General features: G+C 37.5%; 1 protein-coding gene across 1 annotated transcript; it reads left to right on the top strand.

Annotated features, from left to right (window-relative positions):
* The first annotated feature begins 414 nt into the window (after positions 1-414).
* On the top strand, positions 415-13293 carry LOC146134733 (lysine-specific histone demethylase 2-like). Its single transcript, XM_083395603.1, has 21 exons — positions 415-456; positions 1308-1840; positions 2712-2804; positions 3155-3255; positions 3498-3657; positions 4034-4218; positions 4602-4689; positions 5188-5303; positions 5618-5738; positions 6286-6435; positions 7000-7105; positions 7400-7569; positions 7768-8009; positions 8603-8730; positions 9100-9231; positions 10177-10283; positions 10977-11084; positions 11691-11796; positions 12353-12478; positions 12684-12836; positions 13188-13293. Exons 1-21 carry the CDS (start codon positions 415-417, stop codon positions 13278-13280), a joined length of 3060 nt encoding a protein of 1019 aa, XP_083251729.1. The 3' UTR covers positions 13281-13293.
* Positions 13294-14047: the final 754 nt, after the last annotated feature.

Below are 14047 nucleotides of genomic sequence, written 5' to 3'. Positions count from 1 at the left end.
AAAAATTTTTATTGCTAAATATAAGCAACTTAAAATTAATTGTTGAAATCAAATTTCCACAAAACAAATCAATACATTTTGATTTCTATGAAAATGTTTGTAAATAAGGGTTTTCCCGAATTAGTAAATCCACTTTGACCTAAAAGTATTCAACGTTTTTTACTAAAACTTCCCTAAAAAACACGTTTTAAAATAGTTTGTTTTATCCCTTCATATTATTATTTTATATATGTTTATGCTTCAGTTCGTAAACCAAGACAAAAACCTGCTTCAAATTTTGTAAATACTAAGAAGTTTGCTTCGATCATTGGATATTTGTAAAGCATTGCATTTAATACAAAGTTAAAATAATTCATCATTTGGTTTTTTAATTAAATATTTCCACTTTGTTTAATCCGAGTTGTTTTTGACGAAATGGAATCTGCTTCAAGTTCTATTCGAAGTTCCGGAAGAAAAGTAAGAAAATTTGGCGCTCGTCCAGAATCCTACCATTTATTTAAAGTAATAAAATGTGTTTCAAAAATGAAAATTTCAAGTAAGAAATAAATGTGACAGAATAAATGTATGCTAATAATACTTGACTGGACCCTCACCTTAACTAGCACCTTATCTTAAGCAATGTTGGTAGCGAAAACTGTGGAGTTATGATACGGTTCTGGCACTGCTCGCTAAAGGCAAGAAAGTGTAGCAAAAAACTAGACCTGCACACCTAGAACATTCATAGCCCCGGGTTTTCCATATGTTATAATGGCAAGGTACAGTTTTGATCGTGCGTATTGCCAAGTTGGAAAACCAGTTTAAATAGAGTGGTTTTAAAAAGATATGCTTGGCTTCAAGAAGTTAAGGACAGGTATTTTAGCAGCCTGCTCCTGTGGAGTCAGATTAAGAACTTGTAGGGACCAGGTCAGAAAGTCGTAGCTGCGCAATTTATGTAAAACCAACGTAAAATGCGATCAGCCGCGAAAAATCTCTGAAACGCACAAAACTTACGTCGCGATAACGGTTTTCAGTATAGTACTCCATTTTCAGCCGTGCAAATTTCACAAATAACGTTATTGCAGCCGCGCAAATTTGGGCAAGAAATGTTATTACAGCCACGCAATTTCAAGCTGCAAAATCGTCTCCTCCGCGCAAAATCCAAAGTTTCCAATCTGGGTAAGGGATTTAGGCAGCCGTTGGCTCTCGTCTACAGAGCCAGCGCCTCTTACCTGTACGCTAAACTCATATGTTAAAGTGTGTTTTTCAATCACCATTTCAATTTATTTGCTGGTAATATTCTATAAAGTTAAATCTTTTTTTATTTTCAGTTGAAACGGAAAACGTTTGATGATTTTGTCTCGACCAGCGAATGGCAATCGAAGACACGGAAACGTTTAAGCATCGAAAACCCTGACGTTTTGCCAAAGTTTCCAAAAGTTGAAGATGAAATTCAAGATACTTTACAAAACCCGACCATTTCTGACAATGGAAACCAATCACCTTCGCATAAATCTGTTAAAAAAGATGATACTAACACAGAAACAACAACATGTGGGTCTCAGGAAAAAACAAAGAATGATTCTGTAAAAGATGAAGCGACAGCAAACATTCGCGAATTACCAAAACGAACAAAAACACTAACTTCGGTGAAGAAGAACATTCAAGCAGCCCGACAAAAATTCGACAAAAAAAACAAGAAAGAGAGCATTGTCAAGGACACTGTGACATCACAAAGCAAGTCTGATGTCCAGGGTAACGCTCGGACGTTAAAAGAGGAGCGGGAATTTGCGATGAAACATTCGTGTAAGAAAAGTGGGTGTGGCAGAAGTTCGTTAACCTGCTGCATAAAAGCAACTAAAACGTAAGTTTGAAGGAAATATGCTCTCTAGCAAAAGTTCCCATTTTAGTATTTATATAATAGAAGGTTTTAGATCAGTGCTAACCCCAACCAATGGGCCGGGAAGCATTTCTAATTGTTTCAGCTTAGATGGGAAAATTATTCCTTTACCACTAAGTAATATTTATGCAACAATACGCTAATACAGATATGTTGTGTCACATTAACTATTTCAGTACATAGACCAGTAGTAAAAATGCAGGTTTTTGTAACTTTATTTGCTTGGCCGTATCTCATTGTGGGTCGCACAATAAAACTTGCATCAAAAGTGGGTCGCTAACTGTAAAAGGTTGGGAAGCACTGGTTTAGAAAATCTCTTTATCTTTTTTTTTTGTAAATCCTTAACTCTAATACTAATATGTGCTACTAAAAACACATATATTTCAACAAATTAATGCTATTGAAATTGTCGATAAGATGGAACAAGGTTAAACATATGGGATGTTGGTTGGTGTTTGATATTCACTGTTGTTTTGAGAATTTATTCCTTGTGCAATCAAGCACAATAATGTTTAGACAAACATCATGATACAAGCACTTTAGACTTAAGTGGTATGCTGAATCCCGTTCATAGCTGTGTGCAAGTAAAAAACCTAAAACGAGTCTACATACACTCAAGGGAATGGCAAAGCATTTATTTACTCAATCTTAGTTCTTTTGAAAAAATCATTCTTTATTTAGTTATACATTGAGAATCCAATGAGCGTTCATGGACCAAAAAATATTCCAGATACCCCCAAGGGGTCAATGGACCCCAGTTTAAGAACATATTGTTTAAAAGCACAATTAATAACAGTTTAAAACAAACAATTAAGTTTACCATAAGTTGCTTTAGTTGCATGGAAGCATCGGGGAAGTCGTCTCGCTGGTATCACATGTCACTTGAGGAACATTACTGCAACGGATGTTTCGACCAGTTCTACAGAGTGTAAGTAAAGTTACAAGATATGTGAGCTAAAATATATATAACAAACGAAAATATAAAACACAGAAAGAGTTAAAAAATTAATATTATAAACTTAATATTATCATATACCTTTTTATATGATAATATAAATTATCAAATTTTAACATTCTTATGATGTTTTTTATCACATGGTCTTTATATGTATTTTTTAAATTTATGTGAACAAAATTTTAAATAAAGTAGAAATCCAAACCAAGAAGAACATTGGCAAAAAAAAAATATCCTGAAAATATATTTTCAGCTCATATAACAAAAATGAATATAATGTTAAAGTTATGATTCACACTCACATTTCCATGTTTTCGCAACAGAAAGAATTCTGGTTGTGAAGATTTCCACGAATGGAAGCGTAATTGGATGCAAAACAGCAAAGCCGACGCCTCATTCAAAAACCTAACCACCTACATCTCAGGTAACTTATAACTAATTGTGAATTTATTATCCCTTCATTGTCACTATCCTTATACGAATAATCATTATTGTGCTAATCAAAAAAAAACTGTCTATAGTTGTCTTTAAATTTTTTGCAAAATATAATTTTAACAATCAAAATATGGTGAAAAGCATTAAAAATTTCTGAATCAAACCATTTTATTTCGGTCAATACTGAATTGTCACATTATAAAATAAGTTGATTGTTGCATCACAACACAGAAAAGCAGCTTCCATTCTGGGTTCGTTGCGTCTCTTGTGGCCACTGGAGGTCGCTCACAAATGAGGTTGAACTCACTCCGAACATCGTCAAAACCTACAAGTGCATTATGGGTAATTTGGCCAACACCCTCGGTAACCACGACGACGACAACGACAACCAGTAAGCGGAAATAAATTTGTTACATTAAATATTAGTTTATGCCGAAGGCTTGAGTTTAGGTTGAGAAAGGAATCACTTCCATCCTTTATGGTAAAGCTTTCATTTAATTTAGAATTTGTGATTTATTTTAAGCTTTGATTAAGCTAGCTTTTTTGTTATTGTTTTTTTTTGACTTGTATAGTGGTACTGCCAAATTGAACTATTTTTTTTTAAAGTTGCATGTTTAACCGCACTTTTGACAAAATAGATTTGCATTATTGTTTTTTTTTACAAAATGTGTATATTTTTTTTGCTTAGCTACCTTGTAAAAAAACTAACTATCTAAAAAATTGTGAAAATAAAAACACATTTTGTAGATTAATGCAAGGTTTTTCAGGCGTGCCCCCCACATAAAGTACTCGTGTTCAGCTGACAATGACCCGTGCGTCGAAACGGCTGTTAACCCCGACGTGGATTGGATGCACATGCTCAGTTACACCCCCTTTCTAAAGAACAGCCCCGCAGCCCCCTTTTTAACAGGTTATTACCCTGATGGGGTTGGGATGAGTGCCGTCGACACAGGTGATATGACAATGCTAATGTAAAGTTGTTATTTAAAGTTAAACTCTGCAAATGGCAAGGCTTAGTGAAATCAATCGGCCTGATCAGGATTATAATGCAAGCAAGGCCAGGCTAGAAAAACAAATAGGCAGTGGTGAGGTTCGAACTCACGACCTTGGTCATACTGGGACTGTCGCTCTACCAACTGAACTACACAGGCTCAGAAGGGAGCAAGTTGATAAACAACCATACCACCGTTGCCTGCGACATCCTGTTTGTACAAACAATTTGATACTGAAAGGGAACTACAATATCATGTCAAGTTTCAACTTGTACAAGCTTCCTTTTAAACTGTTATATTTTTAGCACAGGAGTCATCAACTTTTGTAATGTTTTTATTTTAGTGAACATGCGACATCTGAGTGAATTTTCGTGTGAAGAAGAAAATGTTTTAAAGCCTCCGTCACTTGAAGAAAGAATCAAGCAATGGAGGTTTGTAGCAACTTGTTGTGTTACTATTCATGATGCTAGATGCAGATGTACAACATGAGTCTAGTTGCCGGGTTAAGTGTAGAAAAAGTTGCTGACAAACACAAAATTTAAGGCTTTTTATAATCTTTTTTAATATATGAAAAGCCAAACACAAAAAGGTTCAAAAATAACTTATTTGATTCAGTAGGAAGAGAGTGGCCCAAATAATAGATAAAAGATTCATTCTTTTATTAGCAAACGTTTCGGCAAGTTCTTTTGGGCCACTCTCTTTCTGCTGACGATTATGAACAGATCCGTGTTTAGTGTTCCTACTTATTTGATTGTTTTTAAGAAAATCTACGTAATATTTTGGTAGTGTTAAAATATCAGTTCTTATTTACTGATACAGATATTCTTGTTAAGACTGGAATATCACGCGATATTATTGGTCAATCTTTACTTTCAAAGCAACCATTCAATAGTTTTAATCCATGTTGTAAATTTTTGTTTTCCACGAAGCGATCTATCGAACGAACAAAGCTCAGCGGATGAGAGCTGTGAACAAGGGAGACAATCGAGCATGATGATGTCACCGGGGGGACGCAAACACGGGGGGAAAGACGCTAAGATTTGTGGTGAGTGGAAAATTATGGAAGTGCGTTGGGCATAAATTGTTGGGAGTTTGGAAACAATGTGTTATGGTTTATTTTTTCCCAAATTTGAATTTTTAAAATCCATTACTTTTCTAGTAATTACCCTTTTCAAAAGGTAAACTCTTAAGTTCCAATACTGTGTTAATATTTATTATTGTTTGAAAAATTTGACACTGTTTTGGATTGTTGACCACTAGGGCAATGGAAGTTTAAAAGGTAGCAATTTGAAAGCGCAATCTTTCCATTAATTGGTATTATGTCAATGTCGAAGTCCCACTAACCCATTGTTTACCCAGTTGATGGGTTAAACCCCTACTTTCAACCCTTCTACAAACCCCACGAACGGGGTAAAGCGCTCTGCATGCGACCTGATGTTATGGAACTTGATGAAGCAGATGAATTCCCGGAATTTTACAAGTGAGAATTAAAATATAATGTTAAGTGTATAATAAAGAACATTTTTGCTAACTCTCTTGCAAAATATTGACACATCAAATATTTTTATGCTTTACATTACTTTACGTTTAAAAATTGTAAAAACATCAAACAAGATTAACAAGGTTAACTGTGGATAAGATTATTTTAGTTAGATTTTTTTAATACTTGTTTTTTTAGGCATTGGTTAGATGTTGTTATGTTTTGTTTTGTTTTGTTTAAGGGTTTTTCAATTTAAAAATTACTAGAAAAAGTTGATGATCCCCAAAACAACCAAGCATAAATTTGACAAGTTTTTACTAAGCACATATTCCTACATGTATGAGTTCAAGTCTCACCAAAGACCACTTTTCATCTGGCTAAATCGGCCAAAAAGAGTAATCTTGTACGTGATTCTGGTGGTGAATTAAGTAAAATGCTTAACAGTAGTGGCCATTAAACATAAATCACGGACAAAGTGTGTAATGGTTTACTGTGAATCAAACAAATTGTGTGTAATTAACCCGCAACCTCCACATGTTACTTGTAGGGAGCAGACGGTGTACCTCGCCGTGCGTAACCTCGTCGTCGCTCTGTGGACCCTCCAACCTCGACACGCGCTCACTGTGGAGGATTGCTGCCAACATCTCATCACACGGAGCCTCACACGAGCAAGATTGTGCCAACTCGTTGTTCCAAGGTTAGATACATCTATACTTGGAAATTGCTTTTTTGTAGTTAGTTATTAAATAAAACATACTACATACTAATCTTGCTCACACTTCTTGTTATATCCAGTGACGAGTAATCTTTTGTGGCTTTGTACCATAAGGCAGGGCTGGAATCCAGAGTCTTACTCCGGCTGACAAATAAACTTGACTCTGTGGTCAATTTGCCGATTGTATTGAGTCCTGTCCCTTGTCTACAGCCTTTATTCCGCCAATTTACGCAACTAAATTAACATGGATATTGAGCAATCCACTTATAACTCATTCACCCACGATACATGGTTGGAAAATATCCACCACTGGTTATTCTACTTAAAAATTTACAGCTAGCGGCCTTGTCGGTTTCAAATGTAAAACTGCGCAATTTGGACTATTAGGTATTTTACATAATCTCCAGAATCGTACTCCAGCGAAATAAACCGATCGTCGAGTCCGACTCCGCAGCCCTGTCATGATATCAGCGAAATTACAAATCATCCTTAGCATTTTAGGTGTTTTATTCGCTTGTAACTAGAACTTGTTCCTTTTAACCGCAGGGTGCTGCACTTTGCTGTGAGGAAGGGGCTCGTCAACTCAGGGGCACTGGGTACCATGGGGAATCCCCGCGATCACATGCTGCCTGCAAAGTACACAAGTCAAAAGGTAGGTTTGTAAAAGAACATCATTTTTTATGTGTTTGTAAAAAAATATCTAGTTAATGTTTTTCTAAAATACCAATATTTGTAATTTTTGGATGAAATACCAAACAGGTTTAAAGTTTTTAATAAAATATCTATATTTTTTTAATATATAAATATTTGTATACATTTGTAAATAAACTTATTGTTTAAATATTTCACCATAAACGAATTTGTGTTTTGTAAAAAGATTAATTTTAAATAAGTTTGTAAAAAAACACAAATTTTTAATGTTTCGCATAAATATTTTTTTTTTCAGGTCCTGGTGGTCGGAGCTGGACCGGCCGGCCTCGCTGCAGCGCGACAGCTGTACAACTTCGGTTGTGACGTCACAGTGGTTGAAGCGCGCGATCGCGTCGGTGGTCGGGTGCACGACGACTGGACACTAGATGGCGTGTGCGTGGGGAGAGGAGCGCAAATTATAAACGGGTGGGAATTGATAAAAAAAATTAGATTAGAAGGATGTTGCCGAAAGTACGTAATAGATGCTTAAGACGTAGAATGAATGACAAAGCCTATTATGAAGTAAGTAACACTTTGTGAACGTTTCAAATAAGTCTTTATTAATTAAGCTTTATTCGAAACGTTGGTTACAAATGAAGTTTCCACTAACACTTGTGCATCCAGGTGTGTGAACAACCCCCTCGCCCTCATATCACACCAACTTGACCTCAAACTACACGTGCTACGACCTCGCTGTGACCTCTACGACGGCAGCTCAGAGGTCACCACCAGGAGGCGCCAGAAGGCCGTGCCGGTTGCCATGGAAACGGACAAGCGGATGGATTTCCACTTCAACGCTTTGCTCGACATAATCGTGGAATGGCGCCAAGCACAGGATGATGACGCAATCGATTGCTCGCTGGGAGGTCGGTGACGTCACTATTATGTGTTGCATTGTTACGCAACAGGAGAAAGTTCGTTCTCGCACTCGGTTGTTTATTCCAAAGAATGAAAAAACGGGATGCCATTTTATTGTATCATTGAATAGTGTTTTAGTAACATCTCGCACCATTTTTCAACTTGAAGTGACCTTAGACCCGATTATTCGACCTTGAGTGGCCTTAAGAAGAATTATGTCACCTTGAATCGACCTTCGAAGTGACCTTAGCTTCCACTTTTTTATTTGAATTGACCTCAACGTTCATATTCGAACTTAGAAATAATCTTAGCGTCCATTTTCCTTTGTTTTAGTGACCCTGGCTTCGATTTTTTCGACCTTGAACTGAACTTAGACCCGATTTTTCGACCTTGAACTGAACTTAGACCCGATTTTTCGACCTTGAAAGAAGCTTAGCTTCCATTTTTCGACCTTGAAAGAAGCTTAGCTTCCATTTTTCGACCTTGAAATGAACTTAAGCTAAATTTTTTTGACCTTGAAGTCACCTTAACTGTTATTTTTTTGACCTTGAAGTCACCTTAACGTTTATTTTTTTGACCTTGAAGTGCCCTTGTTGTTTAGACAAGATAGCGGAGGCGCACCAGGAGTGGATCTCACAAAGTGGACTCAGTTTCTCGAAACTTGAGGAAAGGATTCTTGATTTCCACACAGGCAACCTCGAGTTCGCTTGTGGGGCTTCACTTGATAAGGTCGGTGAAGTTATTACAAGCGCAAACACATTAACTTTAATCGGTTTAAAGCTTTTAAAAGTTAAAAAAGACCGACTTTTAATATTTTATTCCTACTAGTTTAAAGCTTTATTATCACGGCTTTTTCTGAAGATCCAAACATGTCTACAAATAGTTGTTTTTTTCCAACAGTTTTTTGTTCTAAGCAATAGGCAAAACTGATTTTCGATAAATCTGCTACTTTTATTGAACTAAAGTTAAAACGTTATTTTATATTTGGATTATCGATGATGAAGTGTTACAATTTTCGAACAGTTAGTTTTCGGGGAATAAAAATGCAAACTCCTTGTCAATATCCCCAAACCATATTTTCTTCCATTTATTCCTCAGGTTTCAGCTTTCCACTGGGACCAGAACGAGATATTCGCGCAGTTCAGTGGCGACCACGCCTTCGTTGCTTACGGTTTCGGATCGCAGTTGGAGGCGATGGCTGAAGGACTCGATGTCAGGCTCAATTCACCGGTACGTCAAGCATAAGGCAACACGGACCACTCTGGTTCAATTGATTGATGCCTATATGATCAACTGGGCGTCAACCGGTGAAACGCATCAACCAACCAGACTGGGACTACTAGATTTCTTCTTTTTAAAATTAGATTAAAACTAAAATTAAACCAAAACAGTCTGGTCCAGCTAATTGGTGTTCCTCACCATTTTTACCTCATGCACCTCTAGATCTCTTAAAACGGTTGTGGCGCACCTGGTGAGCGAAGCGACCGCGAAATGTTTTTGTTGCACCCATATACCTTTTAAAAGGCTGGCAATTTTTTTATATTTCTTTTATATTTCAAAACATTATTCCTTTTGCCCGCGGCGCACCTGGAAGCCTTCAATGACGCGCCTGCTGAAGAAGCGATGAAATAATCAACATTTTGCACTGGACAATAAACTTGCCAACCAATACTGAGGCATCAGGGGTTAACCTTTTGTGCAATATTTATGAATGTTTTTTTGAATGGGTAGAGTACTAAATACTGTTGTATCCCGGTAAATATATATATTGTTGTATCCCCTTGGTGAACTTCAATGTGACATTTTTAACTTATTTGATGTCACTAGTTTATGATGTTTCATTTTGACCCCCTAGGTATGTCGGATATTTGCATCCTCGGTCTATATTTTGCAAGTATTTTCTCTTATTGCAATACTTGTATACGGCCAGCAACTCAAATATGAGACATTGTATTGAGGGCTGATTGTGAACCTATGTTTGTGATTTTGTGGCCAAAACAATTTCCGTGTGCCAATCGTTTTGTTAGAGGTCACATACGCCGGCTGTACGATCAAACTTATTTGCTATCGGATCAGCAACGATACTTCCGATAATATCGACCTTCGGTCACATATAGAAATCCACAATATGAGGGGGTTCCAGGTTAAAAACATCACTTAATTGTCTTTTTTCAGGTGTCGTCGATTTCTTACAACGATTCATGCGCCGAGGTGCGGACTGTGAATGGCGAGTGCTTGAAAGCGGACCGAGTCGTTGTGAGCGTTCCACTTGCAGTTCTAAGGTTTGTGAATACTTCGATGGTAATAATGTAAGAACATAAGCTGGAAGCTGGATGTTTCGATTCATTCGCTATAACTTACACCAAACAACCAGTATCGTTTGAAAGATTTATGGAACCAGGTTGATATTTCAAGGGTCGCGAGTTCGAATCTCGCTACAGGCAAGTATTTGTAACTTCTTGTTTACAATAGAATCCTGACCATGCCGACTGGTTTCCTGAGGCATCCTGTTGTACTATTACTAGGTTTGTGTCCTGGTTTTGTTTTCAATACGACATTTAACAGATTTATATACGCGGTATATATTTTCGTTTTTTCAGCTTTCTATTTTAATTTATTTGTTGTCGGTAAAAAACAAATAACTGTTATTGATTTAAACTTCTTGAAAAGTTTAAACAATTCCACCCTTCAAACAGTTTTAACTATAACCTCCAGCCATTATGACGTCAAAAAAGCATGTTGTGCATTTGGAATGACACTGCTAAATTAGACATTTTTTAAAGGATATTTCGCCTACGTTGGCATCGTCAGTTCCTTAATTCGAATGGTTCATAAATGTTCCTTTAAAAATGTCTGGTCCTGGTTTTACTCGGGTTAGAGTTTTATTGTTAATGCACGTCACTGGGAACAGTGACAGACAAGCCAGAACCTGCTGCCAATGGTTTGGGATTCCATAAAGCTTTTATTATGTGTAGGTCGGGTTCTATTGAGTTTAAACCTCCACTGCCGAAGGAGAAGACGGACTCGATGAATGGGCTCGGGTGCGGCTGTATTGAGAAGATCGCTCTTCTGTTCCCGCACAGGTCGGTGTTGTACTTTGATTAGGTTTAAACATTGTTTATTTATTTTTTGACATTAACGTTTTGAGCTGAACAAGGGATGTCAGAAGTTGAGGACATAAAGCACTGATCAATTTGCTTGATGTTTTGCTAACACTCTTGTTGTTTTCAAATAACTGATTTGTTTAAAAAATGATAATTTAACCCACACTCGAAAAATCTGCCTGCAATTTGTCTAAGTTTTTGTGTTAATATGTGAAAGTTGCTTGAAATTGGTTTAATTTACTAATTTTAATATTTCACATTTATTATTGATGACTTGACTGAAATTGGCATAATGTCAACAAAGTACCTTGGACTGGGGCTTGTCTTAACTAATTACTTGGCAGTTTGTTAATGACCTAATATTTGCCTCGCAGCTTGTGAACATTTAGTGCTTTCCTGTGTTACAAGCACAAACAACATGTAAATGGTGCCAATAGTAAATTGCGACAGCGATGTGCTGGGCTTTGTGCAACCCTGGTCTTGACTGAGTGCAAGTAACAACAGTTAGGGAGTAACTCACAACTTGCTGACTTGTTTTGTTTGCTGTTGTTTCTTTAATAATTTTCTCCTAATTCCAATTCTCAGGTTCTGGGACAAAAAGACCAACGGAGCGAACTACTTTGGGTACATCCCCGCAAATGAGACCAACAAGGGGTTCTGTACCGTGTTTTACGACATTCCCCAACCCCAGGTAAATACCCCTGTGTAACCCCGTCATTACTATGGTTAAAGTAGCAAAGTTGATCAAATTGTGACGTACAAATGTGATGTTTCCCAATCCTTACCCAAGAAATGCTTGGCATTAAATTACTTAGTTACCTAATGGTTAATATGCTATTTATTGAAAGCTGTAATCCTTCAAAGTGGAAAATGTCACACAGATGCCAAATCTTGGCCTAAATGCCGAAATGTTTTTGTTAGGGTTAGTACCCTGGTTTCAGACCACTTCCGGTAATATTACTTATCATCAGGTCCGATATTATCCGCTAATCCCCTAATGCACCCTAACCCGCCTAATGCACCCCTACACCCCCCTAATGCACCCCTACACCCCCCTAATGCACCCTAACCCGCCTAATGCACCCCTACACCCCTCTAATGCACCCTAACCCGCCTAATGCACCCCTACACCCCCCTAATGCACCCTAACCCGCCTAATGCACCCCTACACCCCCCTAATGCACCCTAACCCGCCTAATGCACCCCTACACCCCCCTAATGCACCCTAACCCGCCTAATGCACACAGGGTGGCAAGAGCAACGTGCTGATGAGCGTTATATCTGGTGATTCAGCAGAAAGAGCACGAAATATGAGCGAAGAGAGAATCAAAGATGTCGCAATCTCAATCCTGGCAACTGTGTTCCCCGAGCAGGTCGCTACTGAACCCTTGTTACACTTCCGTAATAACAAAAATTAAAAATGTCTTTTCTTGAACTATATGCCTTTTTCTTGGTAAATTATGCGGTTTATTTAATTATATATACTCTCCATGTTGACGATTTAGTAAAACTACAAAACATTACCAACGAAATTATTTCGACCTCTGCAGTTTGTTGAACTTATTTCGACCTCTGCAGGAAATCCCGCAACCCACAAAGTGGTTCGTCACTAGGTGGCGTGACGACAAGTACGCACAAATGGCCTATAGTTACGTCAGAACCGGAAGTAGCGGCGACGATTATGACGTACTCGCAAAACAAGTCGGAACAAGATTGTTCTTCGCCGGGGAGGTATTTGACCTTTGAGTAAATATTTGACCTTGCGTGAATGCTTGACCTTGGACTGAATGCTTGACCTGGAGTGAATGTTTGACCTTGGAGTGAATGTTTCACCTTGGAGTGAATGTTTCACCTTGGACTGAATGTTTGACCTTGGATTGAATGTTTCACCTTGGAGTGAATGTTTCACCTTGGACTGAATGTTTCACCTTGGACTGAATGTTTCACCTTGGACTGAATGTTTAACCTTGGACTGAATGTTTAACCTTGGACTGAAAGCTTGACCTTGGACTGAATGCTTGACCTTGGACTGAATGGTGTCCTTTCAACTCTGTCAACATATATGACCTTGTTATTTTCCAGGGCACGAACCGCCACTTTCCCCAAACTGTGACCGGGGCTTATTTGAGTGGATTAAGGGAAGCAGCAAAGATCGCTGCAGCTAATATAAGCTGACTCAGCACTCAAACCTCGTATGACTCAGCACTCAAACCTCGTATGACTCAGCACTCAAACCTTGTATGACTCCGCACTCAAACCTTGTATGACTCGGCACTTAAACATCTTTTGACTTAATATTCCAGACTTGTTCTTAAATGTTTGCTTAGTGGTATTCTTTAAATAATCTAAAGGCGATAGTAATGGTTAAACCAGGTGTTATTTAAATTGTTTTATAAATTATCCCAATTTCTCTAACTTACAAAAGTTGGCTTATAACGTTGTAGCTTTCAAAAAATTATGTTTTAATGATGTTGATAAACCAGCAGTAATTGCTCTACATTGCAAGACGTATTGTTGTGCGACAAATACTGCGACTTAATAAATATTATTAACGTTTGTTATTACCACGTTCAATTTGTGGTTGACATCCAATATAAGGTTTTACTTCGATAATAATGAAAAATGTACAATTATTCGATAATTTTTATATTTTGTTGTAGGCCTATAGCTTACTCTGGGCCTCAACATTAAACCTGTTAATGCAGAGAACTTTTGTATATTACAGTTCTAATATGCTTGAGACGCACCTTTATTATACTTGTTGCTCTTCTTCATTTGCGTAAATATTTAGTTGTTTAATATTTAGTTTGTTGCTATAAATCAACTCGGTGTGTGTGTTGTATCACCTCGTGCTTATTCAAGTGAGACGGAGTTTACGCGAAATGTTTTGTTTGTACTTTTCCTGTGTTGATTATAAATGTTAAAACGCCATCATGATGTCG

The sequence above is a fragment of the Ascidiella aspersa genome, chromosome 8 (assembly GCF_963924565.1).
Source record: "Ascidiella aspersa chromosome 8, kaAscAspe10.2, whole genome shotgun sequence".
In the NCBI taxonomy this organism is placed as follows: domain Eukaryota; kingdom Metazoa; phylum Chordata; class Ascidiacea; order Phlebobranchia; family Ascidiidae; genus Ascidiella; species Ascidiella aspersa.
The sequence above is the reverse complement of the archived record's forward strand: the minus strand, read 5'-3'. Positions and strand labels throughout refer to the sequence as shown.

What these genes read in the sequence shown, in the direction of transcription:
- LOC146134733 (XM_083395603.1), top strand. Translation starts at nt 415, where the DNA reads ATGGAATCTGCTTCAAGTTCTATTCGAAGTTCCGGAAGAAAA. An exon ending in GAAAGACGCTAAGATTTGTG is followed by an intron (nt 5,304 to 5,617) that starts GTGAGTGGAAAA and finishes TTGTTTACCCAG; the next exon opens with TTGATGGGTTAAACCCCTAC. An exon ending in GGAGCGCAAATTATAAACGG is followed by an intron (nt 7,570 to 7,767) that starts GTGGGAATTGAT and finishes TTGTGCATCCAG; the next exon opens with GTGTGTGAACAACCCCCTCG.